A 15,036-nucleotide genomic window follows, 5' to 3' on the forward strand; every position below is an offset into this window, starting at 1 on the left:
CCGCTGTTCATATCACTGCTCCGTCTGTCCCTGTGGGCCGACAACGAGATCCACCAGAACCTATCTTCGTTGGAGATGGCCTACCTCACAGTCGCTTATGACTGGTTTCTTTTCAGGCAAGTTCATTTTAGTTGACACGAATACTTTGCTTTTGCTCAGGCGTCCTTCATTGCCTTCTTTTACTTTCCAGTCACAATTTACCTAATCGGATACAGAAGAATGAACAGGCGAGTTCTCCTTTCCTCTCACTTAAAATTAGTTTAATCAAGAATTCGCACAGCGAAGTCACTCACAATAATACTAAGTTAAAAGCGTGCATGTTGCAGTGAGACAGTGCTACGCCATAGCGCGACAGTTGTCGCAAATGTTGAAACTGTGTTTTTGTCTGGCCGTTCTTTCTACTTATGCCGTTGTGCGTCTCCTTCGTAATTGCTACCTACGGCGGTGGTATCCTGCACAGGGAAGCCAAATGAGCACTTGCTGTCTTCTGACACAGTTTTGCCACACATGTATTCGACATATGCATATGGTAATGTGCACTTTGTCGAAGTACGCGCCAACCACAGCGCTATGCCTCAACATTCGTGCCATGTGATTTGTGTTAGGTGTTGCACCGCATAAATAGGTGGAACTGGAGTCGGTCTGTAATGGAGGCCATATGTCCTACTATTACCGCTTGAACGCACTGTTTGAAGTCTGTATCTAGAGGGACCATTGAAGTTGGCTGATACTCCACTGTCCGACTTTTGCCAGAATAGCCGGCATGTGTACGGGCTACTCCAGAAGACTCAATGCTGGCACTGAAGATTCAACTGCTTTGTCGCATCAGATATGTTCACTGCATTTTTTTTTTCACACGCAGATATTCTACTTCTGCTTCGATATCCTCAAGCACATAGGCAACAAGGCGTTCTCAGTGGCTACACTGTAAGTCATCTATACTCGCGGACAACTTTCTATGGTAATGAAGTAAGAGCTACGTAGGCAAAGCGCGCACAAGTGAGAGCGCTTCTGAGAAGAGCCCCGTGTTTACATTCACCCTAGTTTAAGCTGGGGAAGAGAAAACAAACACCTTATTAGCAACAGTTACATAAGATAAAACACACCGCTGATTGCAAAAGTTTACTTATTTTGCCGCTTTTCCCTTCCTTGTCTGAGCAAACACGAAACCGTTGCACGTGAAGCTGCGTCGATTCGGCGTCTGTTCCGAGCAACCAAAAGCATTGTCAAACGCTGGTGGACTACTTGGCGCCGTAACACATGTGCGGCAGCCACGCGTCCGTAGCTTTCCCTCCATTGCCGCAAAAAGTTGTCCCCGCGAGTATAGTAAGGTAAACTTCTGAAGGCTGTTTCAACCCACCTTATCTTTTTCAGCAAGAAGCCAAAAGTGGACATACAAAGCCCCAAAGTACCAACTCGAGGTCAGTAAAAGAAAAGCGCCACGTGCGGCACGTCCTTAGTCGTGCGTACTCTAATGGAAGAAAATTCCCCTGGGCACTTCTGTGGAATTGTGCGATTTGCTCGAGCACGATGTGCAAGATTTGTCACAACTTTGGGATTTCAGGGGTGGATACTGTCGAAACCAGTGCCAGCAGCTGTGCAGGACTCCCTATTCCTGACTCTACCTCATGTCCTCCTGAAGCGGAAGCCACACAAATGGACACCAGTGGCAGCAGCGCCTCAAGTAGTTTTATTCAGCTCGGTTTCTCCGAAGACGAGGTTCCATGTACAACGCAATTTGCCAGGCGAGTTGCTTCCTTCCTTCGTGATACGCTGGTGAGATGACGCATTTCGGCTTGCTTTGCTGCTTGCGCGAGCCACAGCGTTTCGCACAGTGTTAAATTTGACCTGTGTCGCTCTCAGCCTTCAAATCGCTGTCTGTGTTATTCTCGAAGACTACTGTCTCCTCCTTTCTGAAGAGTAGCCCTTTCCTGCCACGTGTATGTTTTCAAAACAAATAATAAATATGGTCCTTACTGAAACTTTATTACGCCCATCACGGTTTTTACGAAATCTGCTGCCGCCTTACGCCGCCGCCTTACGCCGCTTCAGTAGCGGATCTAGGTCGGCGTGCCAGGCATCAGCCGGCGAAGTGTTATAGGTCACGCAGGCGACGCCAAGATCACCGAAAATTCGCCGCCCGATATAGTTAGGTGCATTGAACGTGCCCTACTGCATCGCGACGATCAGCTGATGCCGCAGCGCCGCATGCGCCCCAGTTTGTGGCGAGCTTGCACTTATTCGTTGAAGTCGGCGCAAACTGGTCAGCATGTTACCGACCATTTTACTATGCACAATAGACTATTCAGACATGTTCCCTTCCCGCCGAACCCGCGGGTCACGCTGCAGGTGCATCATGACGCTACGCTGTAGAGCGTCCACTTTTCCCTGCTGCTGCTGCTGCTGCTGCTGCTGCTGTTTCTTGGCATCACATTCACAAAGAAGCGGAAAGAAATAGTCCCCTGGCGTAGCGCAACTGCCCCGTGCGTGGCGCACCCCCCAGGGTTAAGCCGAACTATATACGCGCATTCACGGTTCCGTACTCACGAAATTTGATGCTACACCGTTACTGCAGACTTTTGTTTTCCTGGTAACGGGCCGAGTACAAACGCAGACACAGTGGCACTTCGACATTTCAATTTATTTAATTTCAATTTATTTTCCCATCTTACAGTACAGATGGAGGGGTTGCAGAAAAAAAGCTACACCAGGGTAGCTTGACAAGTCTACAAACCTAAAATTCAGTAGGGAGGCAGTACTGGAACTTGTACAAAAAACAAACAGATAAGTATATCAAGTAATCACTGAAGGATACACGAAACAGCAATACGTGCACACAAGTAAACTCAAGCCATGTTATTTAAACACATAGTACGAAGCTCCTCGCGCGAACAAGAAAACAGATTAAAATTAATGCGACTATAACCATTAAGAAGAGATGGAAGAATATAGTGAAGGCGTTCTTGTCCAAGTTTAAGTCGAGGTGTCGGTACTATCCATTCCTCGCCATGTCTTGTTGGATAGCTTAACGTTTTTTTCTTTAGTTTTGCTTATTTCTTGAGATTGGTTATATTATTCCTAATTTCAGATTTAAAGACGACACTGAGACTATATTTATAGAGATTATGTACTTTAATTACTCTAGAATGTCTAAATAAAGCTGCACTTGGATGTCGGTATGACGTATTATACACATGCCGGAGATACCTTTTTTGGATTAGGTGAATGCGTTCAAGGTTAGTGAAGGTTGTGGTACCCCAAACTAGTTGGCAATAATTCAAATGCGAGTTGAAGATTGAGTTGTAAACCAGCATTTTAGTTTGTGTAGGTAGGATGTTTTTTAAACGACTTATAGCGCCAGTGATTTGAGCTATTTTGTTTGAGACGTAATTAACGTGATGATCCCATGACATATTGGAGGAAAATATCACCCCTAGGCATTTGAACTGCTCTACTATTTCTACAGGACGTGAATTCAAAATAATATCTTCATGCGGAGGGATAAGCTTGTTTTTTGGTTTGAAAATGACTGCCTTAGTCTTACCCTCATTTATCTTCATTGAATTAGAAATTGACCAATCCTCGAGGGCAATCATTGCAACGTTGCATTGATCAATAAGTTCGGAAATGTTATTACCGGCAAAAAACAGACTTGTGTCATCCGCATATATGACAAACTTTGCATCATGGTTAATATTTATTATATCATTTATATAAATGTTGAAGAGTAAAGGTCCTAGCGTGCTTCCTTGAGGGACACCGCACATGAGAGGTTTCGGTTCAGACTGCATACCATTAATTAATACCACTTGTTGCCTAGAGGATAGATAAGAGTTAAATAATGATAGTGCTTTCCCTCGGATACCATAGTACTGTAATTTATGAAGCAGTATTTTATGGTCCACCAGGTCAAAAGCCCTTGAAAAGTCCACAAACAGACCAATCACAATAGCTTTGTTTTCTAGCTGTCTTATTATGTATTCTTTTTGTTCGAGCAATGCAGACTCAGTTGATTTGCCTTTACAGAAGCCAAACTGAAATGGTGTTAGTAGGTTAAATTTATGGATGAAGTTAGACAGCCTTAGATGAAGCATTCTTTCAAAGGCTTTTGAGAAAACTGGCAGAATTGAAATTGGTCTGTAATTACCAAGAACATTTCAATCTCCCTTTTTAAAAAGGACAGCGACTTTCGCTAATTGCATTCTTTTTGGAAAAACTGCAGTTACTAAACAGATGTTAAAGATGTGAGCAAGTATAGGAGCGATAACTTCAGCTACATGCTTGACTGGCCGAATTTGAATGTCATCAATATCACAGCTACCGCTGTTGTTAAGATTTCTTATTACTGACACTACTTCACCTTCTGTAACAGGATGCAGGAAGACTGATTCATCATTTCGAATGTGCATGTATTTGCTAGCATCAGATTGAGCAGCGCTAGTAGTCAGGATTGTTAAAAACTTATTGAATACATTAGCCAATTCCAAACCACAAACTTCCTTTCCATCAATATTTAGTTTGTTTAATGCAGTGTGTGCACTATTACGCTGTAAGAGAGTATTTAATCTTGCCCATAGTGCACTATGTCGAGTATTCTTGACGTCTAGTAGTGATAGGTGATAGGAAGTTCTTGCAGATCGCAGTTTTTTAGTCAATTTATTCCTGTATTTCTTAATGACAGCAAGGTCCTCAGCCTGACGTGTGCACAAAAAATTTCTGTATAACTTTTGTTCGGTTTGTATTTCTCTGCGGAGCTCTAACGTTATCCAGGGCTTGCGGGTTTTGCGACTTTTTACGCGAGTCACAGGAGGAAAGCAGTCATGATAAATTTGTTTAAATGTCTCAATAAACGTATTATAGGCTAAATCTGAGTCAGCTAGCTCAGCTATCTTGCTCCAATCTATTTTCACAAGCTGGTCCCCAAAGGATGTCAGTGATGTCTGTGTAATTGCTTGGTATGTGACTGATGTAGATTTGCTCCCCATTGTACCAGGCTTCGCTATGCAAACAAACACGGGAAGGTGACCACTAATGGAACACGATAAAACGCCCGATATAACATTCGTCTGCATAGAGTTGGTGATAATTAAATAAAGCACAGAATGGCTTTCACTTGTGACTCTCGTTGGTATGTCAATCAGGTTAACAAAACCATTAGACACAATGGATGTATTAAAATCTCTAGCAGACGGACTGGGAATATTCATGTCAATATTAATATCGCCGCAAGCTATTAATGTTTTCTGATTATGACGCTCAACAACAGAAGCCATAAATAGGTCATAGAACTCTAGAAATGACGAAATATTACCGTCCGGAGGCCGGTAACATACAGAAAACACAGTGCTTTGCGTACATACCGACAGAATTTCATAATCTCGGGTTATTACAGTGTACGATTCAAGTAACTGACCTTCTATATCGTTGCTGAGCAATAGTGCAACACCACCACCGCTGACATTTTGCCTATTTACGTAGTATGTGTTATAGTCTTTCAATCTGAAAACATCATAGTCACAAGTGCTCCATGTCTCTGTTAACATTATTGCGGAAAATTGAAAAGTGAAACCGGCAAAGAATTCTTCTAAGCACAATATTTTGTTTTTCACTGACCTAGTATTGAGGTGAATACATTTGTGAGTAGCCGTCGAGAACTTTGAGATTGCTTGGTTAATATCATTAGACAAATAATAGCGAGTCTCATTCATCATGCTTTCTTTGAACACAAAAGAATAAACTTGTCATCAGTTATAGTTTGCCAAGGTCGTCTTTACTCCTAATAACAGTGGTAGCTGCTCCACTGGACTTTCGAGCAAGAATTTTTCCATTTATATACCAGACGAAATCATAGCCTTTTGCTTTTGCCCGTTCATACGTAACCACTTCCTACTGCTCTTGATGAGGTGTGCCTGTTTTGTAGTGGCGTTCTTGTTACTTTATTTCATGGTGTCAAGCATTGGTACCACGTAATTTGCTAGCGTTAGCCTGGCACAGGTTACACGTGCTGTGACTGAAGTTAATGTAGAAGGGCTGCCTCTGTTTCATGCATTCGCCTTCAACACCACATTCGCGCCAGCAATTTACCACAATATTGCATCCTCATATACTTTTGTGTGCTATCGGCAAAATGTCTTTTCACAGCATTCTCATACGCTGTCTGATAGTGGAAACAAATGCGTAAAATTTTTCAGGATCCATCAGGTCGCCGCTCATGTCATCACTGTTTTTAACAGGTGCTGGTATCGGTTCGAGCCTTCATAGCCCCGCCTCGCCAAACACCATCCCTTGCATCTAGTACCTTTCTCAACGCTCGTTAATACACAAATTTAAGTCTCCGCTGCTGAACATTGCTCTAGCGTGTTTCGCATTACTTTTGCCGCCCGCTGTGGTTACTTAGTGGCTAAGGTGTTCGGCTGCCCAGCAAGAGGCCGTGGGGTAAACTCGCGATCACGGCGGCCGCATTTCGACGGGGCGAAATGCGAGAAGTACTTTGATTTAGGTGCACGGTAAAGAAGCGCAGGTGGTCCAAAATATTCTGGAGTCCTTCATTGCGCTGTGGCTCATAATTAGATCGTGGTTCGGACACCTAAAACCCCATAATTTAATTTTAATGACTTTTCCCGCAGGAAGCAGCCCGTCATCGGAGCCTCCTCTTCCCCCATCGGTGCTGACAGTTCATCCGATCTGGAAATGTCTAATGGCACACATCTGACAATAGAAAGTACGGCCCCTACGCAGGCCTCGCTATCTCCAGCAAACGGATCTCCAAGCAATCACTCAGAGTGAGCTGCTGCATGGCGTTTCACGTTTGCCATTCGTTGCCTAAAGAGAGGGATAGAAATTATGGCTTCCCCAACAGCAACACAGCCCAGAGTTTTTCGAAGCCTTCCTTATGATTTCTCAAGCGTTTGCTTGACAGATTCTAGGTTTCAAAACTGCAGGACGGCAGAGGGTGGGGACTGCGTGCGACACTAACCTACTTTTAGGGTGCAATGTTCAACTGTAATATGAATGCAGCTGACCTTTTTGTCTCTGTGTTAGAAGATTCAGCCATGCGCTGACATCGGTTGTTACCTGCTGTGGTTGCAATTTGTCCGCGGCTTCATCCGCGTTTCCTAATCTGCGGCCTTCTCTATATTTTCAACTGTCTGAGCATTCACGTTTGCTGTTTCTCCTACCGCATGGAATAAAATTCATTTATTTATAATGCCAAAGTGCTCTTACCCCAGTTTACGTGGCCTTAATTCGCGCACGACATGGGGCCATTGCCCAACAGTTTCGTTTTTTCAGATTAGTAGCCACTGAAGCACTGCATTCAAGAGAACCTTTACTGAGTAGTATTACCTGCTGCTCTACGTATTTCAGGCGCTCCTGGTCCATGATCGAGTGTGTCGAATCCACAGATTCTGCTTCATCTCCAGAAAGCGCAGCTCGCCAGCGTTCTTTATCTAGGCAAAGCTGCTCAAGCATGTAAGCATATTCTGTACCATTTGAAGATTGTGGATTGCTGCGCAATATTGTCGTGCATTATTTCTGCTCCTCTATTTCTTTGTGAATACCAATAATCGGTTTCCTTACCGACACAACTTATGTTTACATGTGTCGCGGAGTATCGGTGAACAGCTGCATTTTCCGCCATGACCTGTTTCGTTTACCGCGAGGAACTCAAAACGACAACAGGTGCTCTCTCTCTCTCTCTCTCTCTCTCTCTCTCTCTCTCTCTCTCTCTCTCTCGCAGACACCTTATAAAATTCATGGTTTCAGTTAGACTTCACATTTGCAACCATGAACGCTTCACCATTCAGGCAACGCTTACTCTGGTCTCCATGTCAGACCCTTTATAACCGCTACAATACAACCTTGCAGGCGGCTTTCTATTGCGTGTTCCTTCACAGCTGTGCTAAGCGAACGTTCAACATTCTCATTCTGCACACATTGCCACTCGTCACAGTAATATAGCCTATTCCTTTTCATTAAATATATGCAGTCCTCGACTGCGTAAAAGTGGTGATTATTTCGGTGCACCTTCTTGTCAAGTTCCTTAATTTGTTTACAGCGAACAGCTAGGAGGATTTATTCGACACACCTTCTTAACTTCGCAGTCAGACACGTTTCGGCAGTGTTTACAATATTGCTCACTCGGATTCTAATCAGTGTAGTGCTGTTGATGCGAGATTCATACTGGCGAAGAATGGACGACACACGCGGAACGAGTAACGCAGCGCGAGCGTAGAATATCAACTTTGGTTTAATGCGGATTCACGACCAATGAACCCACCCTTCACTGCAAAGCTGTACCCTTGCCAGCATCTAGGGCTCTTAAAACGATTTGGGTTCCTCGTATACGCATATGTGAAGCTTCGCAGCATTGTGTACGACTCTTCATAACCACAGCACTCTTTTCAGTGAAGCCACCGACAGTGGCCAGGACAAGAAGAAACGGAGCATTGATTTCGTACTGCAACGTCGTGCCAAGCGACTGCAAGAGATCCGCCGTCTCGTGAAAGAACTCTATCCTAAAACATGACACCAACTCCACCTGCCACATCTGCTTCCGAGCCCACCATGCCCGTCATCACCAGACCAGTTTGTGCTGTTTTCAGCAATTGAACATGCCCGGTCATAGCTGCAGTCCGGCACGTGTACATGGAGTGAAATACTGAAGTTTTCGGCAGGATTGTTTGCAGCTCTCACTTTCACCGCTCTAAGGCTCGTGACCATCTAATATTGTGCCTAAACTCCTGGTAGCATTTGAAGCAGGCAGCGCGACAGCTGCGACAGATTAATTCGTTCACGATGTATACGTATTTCTTCTGCCAGATTTGCAATTTCATGGCTTTGTTGTGCCTTTTGCGTGTTATCCACTTTGCTTCAATAAATGCATGCGTACTTTTCATGTACCCGTAGAATTCCCTCTATGCCTAGATACCCTTATCTTAGGGATGAGGAAATGCGTAGGACACAACAATGAACCTGTAAAGATTATTTTTGCGTGGCCATAAGGTATAGGCCAGTGCATGTAAGACCAAAAATCTTCAATCTGTCCTTCTGTCCTAGCCGATTCCGTCGGCGAAGTTGCAAATACGCTTGCGTACTTAAATTTTGATTCATGTAAATGAATCGTAGGTTGTCAAGATAACTCCGAAGTCCGTCACTATGGCGTGGTTCATAACTAAATTGCTGCTTTAGCAAAAAAAAAGCTCTGCAAATTTCTCAGTCTTGAGGTCTGCTTGACACAGCTTGGCACGATGGGGACAATTGGCTGGCGTTGACGGCAAGGGTCAACGCGGAGCTGTGTTAGGTGTCGATCGCAGTCAATGCAGTGCACACAACCGTGTGCACTGTACTATGTCCCAGCGCAGCCAGGGCTGGGAACGCGAAGGAAGAAAAATATACTCTACAAAAGAAACTGAGCCACTGAGAGCACAGCAATGTCTAATGTGCGTGTTCGTCTCCGATGTCCATGCAAGCTTCGGCCGGAGCTGTCACACCTTTAGAGGTGAATGAATACAATTTAATTGCAACATTAAGCTCTTGCGAATGAACGGCTTTAATTTCTTGGAACAACTATGCGAAAGCAGGGCAGCGTTAGAAATGTACTCACCATTACCTACAGAAAGCTCATATATGCTCCTTTCCGCTGTTTCGTCTGATGAGGCCATGATAAAAACTAATGAAACTGAATGTTCTCAGCGGCTTCAGTCAAGTGTCAATTGTTCGTGCACCCGAAAATTCAACATGTTTGTTTGAATTTGGTTCCATGGGGTATTACGACAACGCAAAACAGGCGGAACAGGCGTGTTGCTTCCTGCAGGTGGAATTCGCCTTGCTGAACCTACCAAGCGCGAGACTGTCCTAACGGCTTCAGTCCAGCTAAAAACAGCAGGTATCGCATAAGTATCGCATTTTATTGCGATAACAATTATATGGAGACTCCAAGCGCAGTTCTTCCAAGCTTTAGATCATTGCTACAAAAGAATACCCGTGCTTAAGGCCTTACTCTCGTTACTAAGGTTGCCGCGGTCTACGGGCCTTCACGAAAGACTTTAAGAACGCTGCCCCCTACGACTCTGTAGCGTACGCAGCTTGTGTGTGCTTGCCTTTATCTTTACCTCCCCTTTCACGCGTTTCCTCTTTTTGTCCCGCTACTCCGTCCCCCATGAAGGGTAGCCAACCGCAACTACCTCCGGTTAACCTCCCTCCCTTAATTTCTATGCATCCTTTTCTTTCTTTCTGCCGTCGTTGGCGCAGTCGCCATGATGGTTCGTCTAAAGTCTAAATACGATAAAATCATCGCCGTACGCTGCATGTGCGAGTGAAAGCTCGCGAGGGTCAGCCAGCGATAGTGGCTCAATCTAGCGCAGGGAGGGAGGGAGGCCGGAAGCTCGCAGCTTTCTGTGGCATGCGAGCCATGGGGTGGAGAGGGGGTCGTTCAACTGCCGCGGCTGCTGCTGCATGCGGCCAGCACCACTTAGAAAGCACAAGGCCTTTTCACTCCGATCCATGACGTCATGTTAAATCGCCCGACTGCCATAGAATCTAATGGGAATGCTCACGAGTAGGCAACAGTGATTTTGACGTGATCGCTTCATCACGCCAATCTTGTCAATGGAAATTTCGGGCCAGGTATGGTGACGTCACGGATCAGAGTAAACAGGCCTTTTGCTAACTAGATGGTGTTGATACGGCGCGGTCACGTGGGCGCCGTATCTTGACAGCGATCTGCGGCGTGGACAGAGTGCGCACTCGCGCGGGCCTTATCTTAAAGGCTGTCTGAGATGTGGTCAAAGTACGCCCCGCCGAGTGCCGGTGGCATCCTATGCTCTGCGCTTTCGACTTATAGTTCACGTTGAAGGGAGAGACAGCGCGAAGGTCAATTTGCTCGCTGCTGCTGCCGCGTTTTCTAATTCCAGCGTTTTTACAGCGAGTTTCCGGGGTCATCGAGCGAGATGTGTTCATGTTTTCCTGTGCGCGCTTAACACCACGCTTGTTAGCTTACTTAGCAAGCGAATGCTTGCAAGTTTGCACGGCCGATAAAACTAATATGCTTGCTTCCTAGATCTATGTCCTAATTCGCTGTCGCAATCGATGCTTCGCCTTTCGGGCGAAACTGCGACTTTATTCAAACCAAGACGATTCACCCGGCTCACCAGTTACTTTGCAACCTTGTATTACAGAGAAGCTTGAAGAGGAGCCAAAGTATCTCAAAATATCCAATGTCGTCGCGAGACCAAGATACCTTGCATTTGTGTGTGGTGCCGTCTTGCGCTTCAGTCCATGTATTATGGCTTACGTTCTGCTTGAAATTCAGGGCACTTTAGTATTTAATGTTCAGTGTTGCCAAGAGCTTGACAACGCACACACAATGACGGGACGAGTGCTGCCTCGCACCGGCAAGCTCGAGTTTTCCTGACTCAGTATGAATGCGATATAGAAGAGCAGCACGAGTTTTTTTTAAAGTCCTTTACTCACACAAGGCTGATGCTGTGCATACCACAACAGACGGAAGTAGCATAAGACTGACTTCATGTCTTTCTATTTTTTGCGTTCTTTGGAGCCTTCCTCGTTGGCTTGAACTACATCGCCTTGTGTGCTAGACTTCCAGTGGCCTCTTTGCCCACTGCGCTGGTACGGGATGGTATCCACTGGAACAAGATGGTAAATCCCATGTTCTGTAATTTTTTAATAGCTTGTAAATGCACGCTGAATCTACTTGTGAAGGGGAAACCGTGCAGTAATAAGTGCAGCACATCCTTGCAGTCGCAAAACAGAACAGGCTGAGGCTGATCGAATTCAATTTCCGCAAGGCTGCTACAATGACACTTTCACATGCCGCAGCAGATTCGGCATGGTCAAGCCTGGCAGCTCCCGCGGTGGTTTCTTAGTGGCTGTGGTGGTGGGCTAGCTGCTGTTTGGATCGCACCGCTGGTGCGATCGGTTGTTGGGAACTCGGCGCTGACGCCCGTGGTTGTACCTTGGTCGCAAGCCCCAAGGGTAGCGTTGGCCTGGCGGCCTGGGGTACAACTGGAAGCATCCGAAGGTCCCGGCAAAGCATGAGTCGACTGGTAACAACAAAACTTGTTTATTTTAACATCGCAAAGAGTTGGCGGTCAGGTTGACCGAAGTAGAGAGACGGGAGAGCACTTTACTCAACAGAAGAAATCGGAGCCCTCCTTTTGGCGTCCGGGGGCAGCTGTTCTCTCGCAGTTGAGGGCAAGAAGGAACCCCTCAATAGACGAGCACGTGAGTGTACAATGGGCTAAGGTGACGCACACTGCCGCCGGTCGGGCACAAAGACTGGAAGGAGAGGGTGACCCCTTGCTTTCGCATCGCCTGGTTCAGGCACAATGACTGGAAGGGGAGGATGACCCCTGCTGTCGCATCGCCTGGTTCAGGCACAATGACTGGAAGGGGAGGATGACCCCTGCTGTCGCATCGCCTGGTTCGGGCACAATGGCACATACACTCACACACGCACATGAAGACACGTGGCATCGGAACATGCCTGGAAACGCCTGGCGGGGAGCGTTGCGGCGACGCCGCACGGGCCAAAATGTCTGCCACCCCGCCGCAGTCGCGCCGGCAAAACCGCGTGTCGCAGGCGAAACGCAACAGACCGCCCCGCCGGGGGAAGGAGATCCCGATGGACAGGGGACTGCATCCGCTGTCCGGAGGGATGTCGCTCGATGATGCTCATAACCGAAGTCGGGCGTCCCTCGACGTTTCTTGAGGGCAGCGCACAGAGAAGGCCTCGTTCTCTCGTTCAGGTTCGCACGGGACACTGCAAAGTGACTTCGGGAGAGTTCACATTTTTGCTCTCGTTCCCGGCAAGCGTTAGAACTACGCTGAAACTCAACCGCTCAGTCAGCAAGCACGGCACAACCCTCACTAAGCCCTGCCAGGCTCTTTCCCCTTTTTATACCACTGCCTAGTTCCTTACAGTAGTCTAGCATCACTCAGAACGCGTCCACAAATTGGAAAATTGCACTAGAAAGCATATCATCCCTTTGAAACACTAAACAAAAGCAATATGTTAAAAAAAATCCTGCCTCAGGAAGAAAAACATCAGTAACAAACAATTTTTAGGCTGATTCCTACGTTAGAGGCTTCGACTTAAGCCATCGGCGTTACCGTTGAGACTCCCCTTTTTGTAACGCACCTCAAAGGAATATTGTTGTAAAGCGAGGCTCCAGCGCAGGAGGCGGCCATTTTTGGGAGAGATGGTCTGCAGCCATTGGAGAGGGCAGTGATCCGTCTCAATGATAAACCTCGAGCCGGCTAGATAGCATGACAATTTCTGAACGGCCCACACGAGACATGCACACTCTTTCTCGGTGGCGCTATACGCCTGCTCACGACTGGTCAGCTTACGACTAGCATACAGGACGGGGTGTTCTACTTCTCCATTTTCCCGTTGGCACAGTACAACGCCCATGCCTCGCTCACTAGCATCGCATTGAACAACGAACCCTTTTGTATAGTCTGGCGATCGTAGCACAGGCTGGCTTGTCAGGGCACTCTGTAGGGCGCTAATAGCTCTTTCCTTTGTCTCGTCCCAGACGACTGTTTGAGGCTCTGACTTTCTTAGAGCATCCGTCAGGGGAGCCGCGATATCAGAGTACCTGGGGATGTACCTCTGATAGTAGCCGGCGACACCTAAGAACGACCGAATATCGGTCTTCGTGCGCGGTTGCGGAAAGTCTCGCACAGCGGCCACTTTTATTTCAGAGGGGCGGCGACGACCCTGACCAATCACGTGACCGAGGTAGACAACCTCGGCCTGTGCTAACTGGCACTTAGGAGCCTTTACTGTCAAGCCCGCTTCGCGCAGGCGGGTTAGCACTGCCCGCAAGTGTGCCATATGCTCAGACCAGGATGCGGAGAATATCGCTACGTCGTCTAGATACGGTAAAGCGAATTCTTGCTGTCCCCGCAACACTTTATCCATGAGGCTTGAAAAACAGTATGGCGCGTTCTTCAAACCAAAACTCAACACTTTAGGACGGAATGTTCCCATTGGTGAAATGAACGCCGCATACCTACTAGCCTCTTCTGTAAGTGGAACCTGCCAATAACCCCTGACAAGATCTAGGGTGGAAATAAACTGAGCGCTACTAACTTTCTCAAGGCGCTCCTCGATGTTAGGGATCGGATAAATTTGATCCTTAGTGATGGAATTAAGCCTGCGGTAGTCGACGCAAGGACGAGGTTCCTTGCCCGGTACCTCAACTAAAATCAAAGGGGAGGTATAATCACTCTCACCTGCCTCAATAACACCGAGCTGTAGCATTTTCTTTACCTCAGCCTCCATAATATCGCTCTGGCGGGGTGACACCCGATACGCCTTGGATCGTACTGGCTCTGGGGAGGTAAGTTCTATATCATGAGTAAGTACAGAAGTCCTACCAGGCCTCTCAGAGAACAGACCTTGAAACTCTTGTAATAGCTGGTGTAGTTCGGTTTTCTGCTCAGGCGACAGCGGTGCTTTACTGATAAGGTCACTAATGACTTGACCGGTGTCTTCCCTGTTTGTCACTGAGCCTAGTCCCGGAAGCTCGACCGGAAGCTCTTCAGGAACGTTTACCATCATGCACACCACTGCTTCCCTTTGTCTATAAGGTTTGAGCAGATTACAGTGGTAAACTTGCTGTGCTTTCCGCTTTCCTGGCAGACTTACCACGTAGTTAACGTCCGACAGTTTCTGAACAATTCGCGCTGGGCCCTCCCACTGCACGTCTAGTTTGTTGTTTAGCGATGTGCGCAATATCATGACCTCATCGCCCACCTCAAAACGACGGGCCCTGGCTGTCCGATCATAATAAACCTTGGCCCTCTGCTGGGCCTTTGTCATTGCTTCACCTGACAACTCCTGTGCCCTTCTTAAGCGTTCAAGGAGCTTAAGTACGTACTCCACCACGACTGGGTCGTCGCCCCTACCTTCCCACGATTCTCGAAGCATGCGAAGCGGAGATCGAAGCGAGCGACCGTACACCAGTTCAGCTGGCGAAAACCCCGTAGCCGCATGCGGCGCGGTTC

The 15,036-nt window shown here is 46.9% G+C and overlaps 2 protein-coding genes across 2 annotated transcripts; both read left to right on the forward strand.

Annotated features, from left to right (window-relative positions):
• Positions 1 to 520: 520 nt before the first annotated feature.
• Positions 521 to 1,785, forward strand: LOC142584822 (uncharacterized). The gene is made up of 4 exons (XM_075698369.1): positions 521 to 529; positions 863 to 927; positions 1,375 to 1,421; positions 1,565 to 1,785. The coding sequence occupies exons 1-4, from the start codon at positions 521 to 523 to the stop codon at positions 1,783 to 1,785; spliced, it is 342 nt and encodes a 113-aa protein (XP_075554484.1).
• A 4,855-nt stretch (positions 1,786 to 6,640) lies between these two features.
• On the forward strand, positions 6,641 to 8,859 carry LOC142569950 (uncharacterized). Its single transcript, XM_075678635.1, has 3 exons — positions 6,641 to 6,782; positions 7,366 to 7,470; positions 8,407 to 8,859. Exons 1-3 carry the CDS (start codon positions 6,691 to 6,693, stop codon positions 8,525 to 8,527), a joined length of 318 nt encoding a protein of 105 aa, XP_075534750.1. The 5' UTR covers positions 6,641 to 6,690; the 3' UTR covers positions 8,528 to 8,859.
• The last annotated feature ends 6,177 nt before the right edge of the window (positions 8,860 to 15,036 follow it).

This window comes from Dermacentor variabilis, chromosome 1, assembly GCF_050947875.1.
Source record: "Dermacentor variabilis isolate Ectoservices chromosome 1, ASM5094787v1, whole genome shotgun sequence".
Classification (NCBI taxonomy): Eukaryota; Metazoa; Arthropoda; class Arachnida; order Ixodida; family Ixodidae; genus Dermacentor; species Dermacentor variabilis.

What these genes read in the sequence shown, in the direction of transcription:
- LOC142569950 (XM_075678635.1), top strand. Translation starts at nt 6,691, where the DNA reads ATGTCTAATGGCACACATCTGACAATAGAAAGTACGGCCCCTACGCAG. An exon ending in TCTCCAAGCAATCACTCAGA is followed by an intron (nt 6,783 to 7,365) that starts GTGAGCTGCTGC and finishes TACGTATTTCAG; the next exon opens with GCGCTCCTGGTCCATGATCG. An exon ending in AGGCAAAGCTGCTCAAGCAT is followed by an intron (nt 7,471 to 8,406) that starts GTAAGCATATTC and finishes CACTCTTTTCAG; the next exon opens with TGAAGCCACCGACAGTGGCC.
- LOC142584822 (XM_075698369.1), top strand. An exon ending in GCGTTCTCAGTGGCTACACT is followed by an intron (nt 928 to 1,374) that starts GTAAGTCATCTA and finishes TATCTTTTTCAG; the next exon opens with CAAGAAGCCAAAAGTGGACA. An exon ending in CCCCAAAGTACCAACTCGAG is followed by an intron (nt 1,422 to 1,564) that starts GTCAGTAAAAGA and finishes TTGGGATTTCAG; the next exon opens with GGGTGGATACTGTCGAAACC.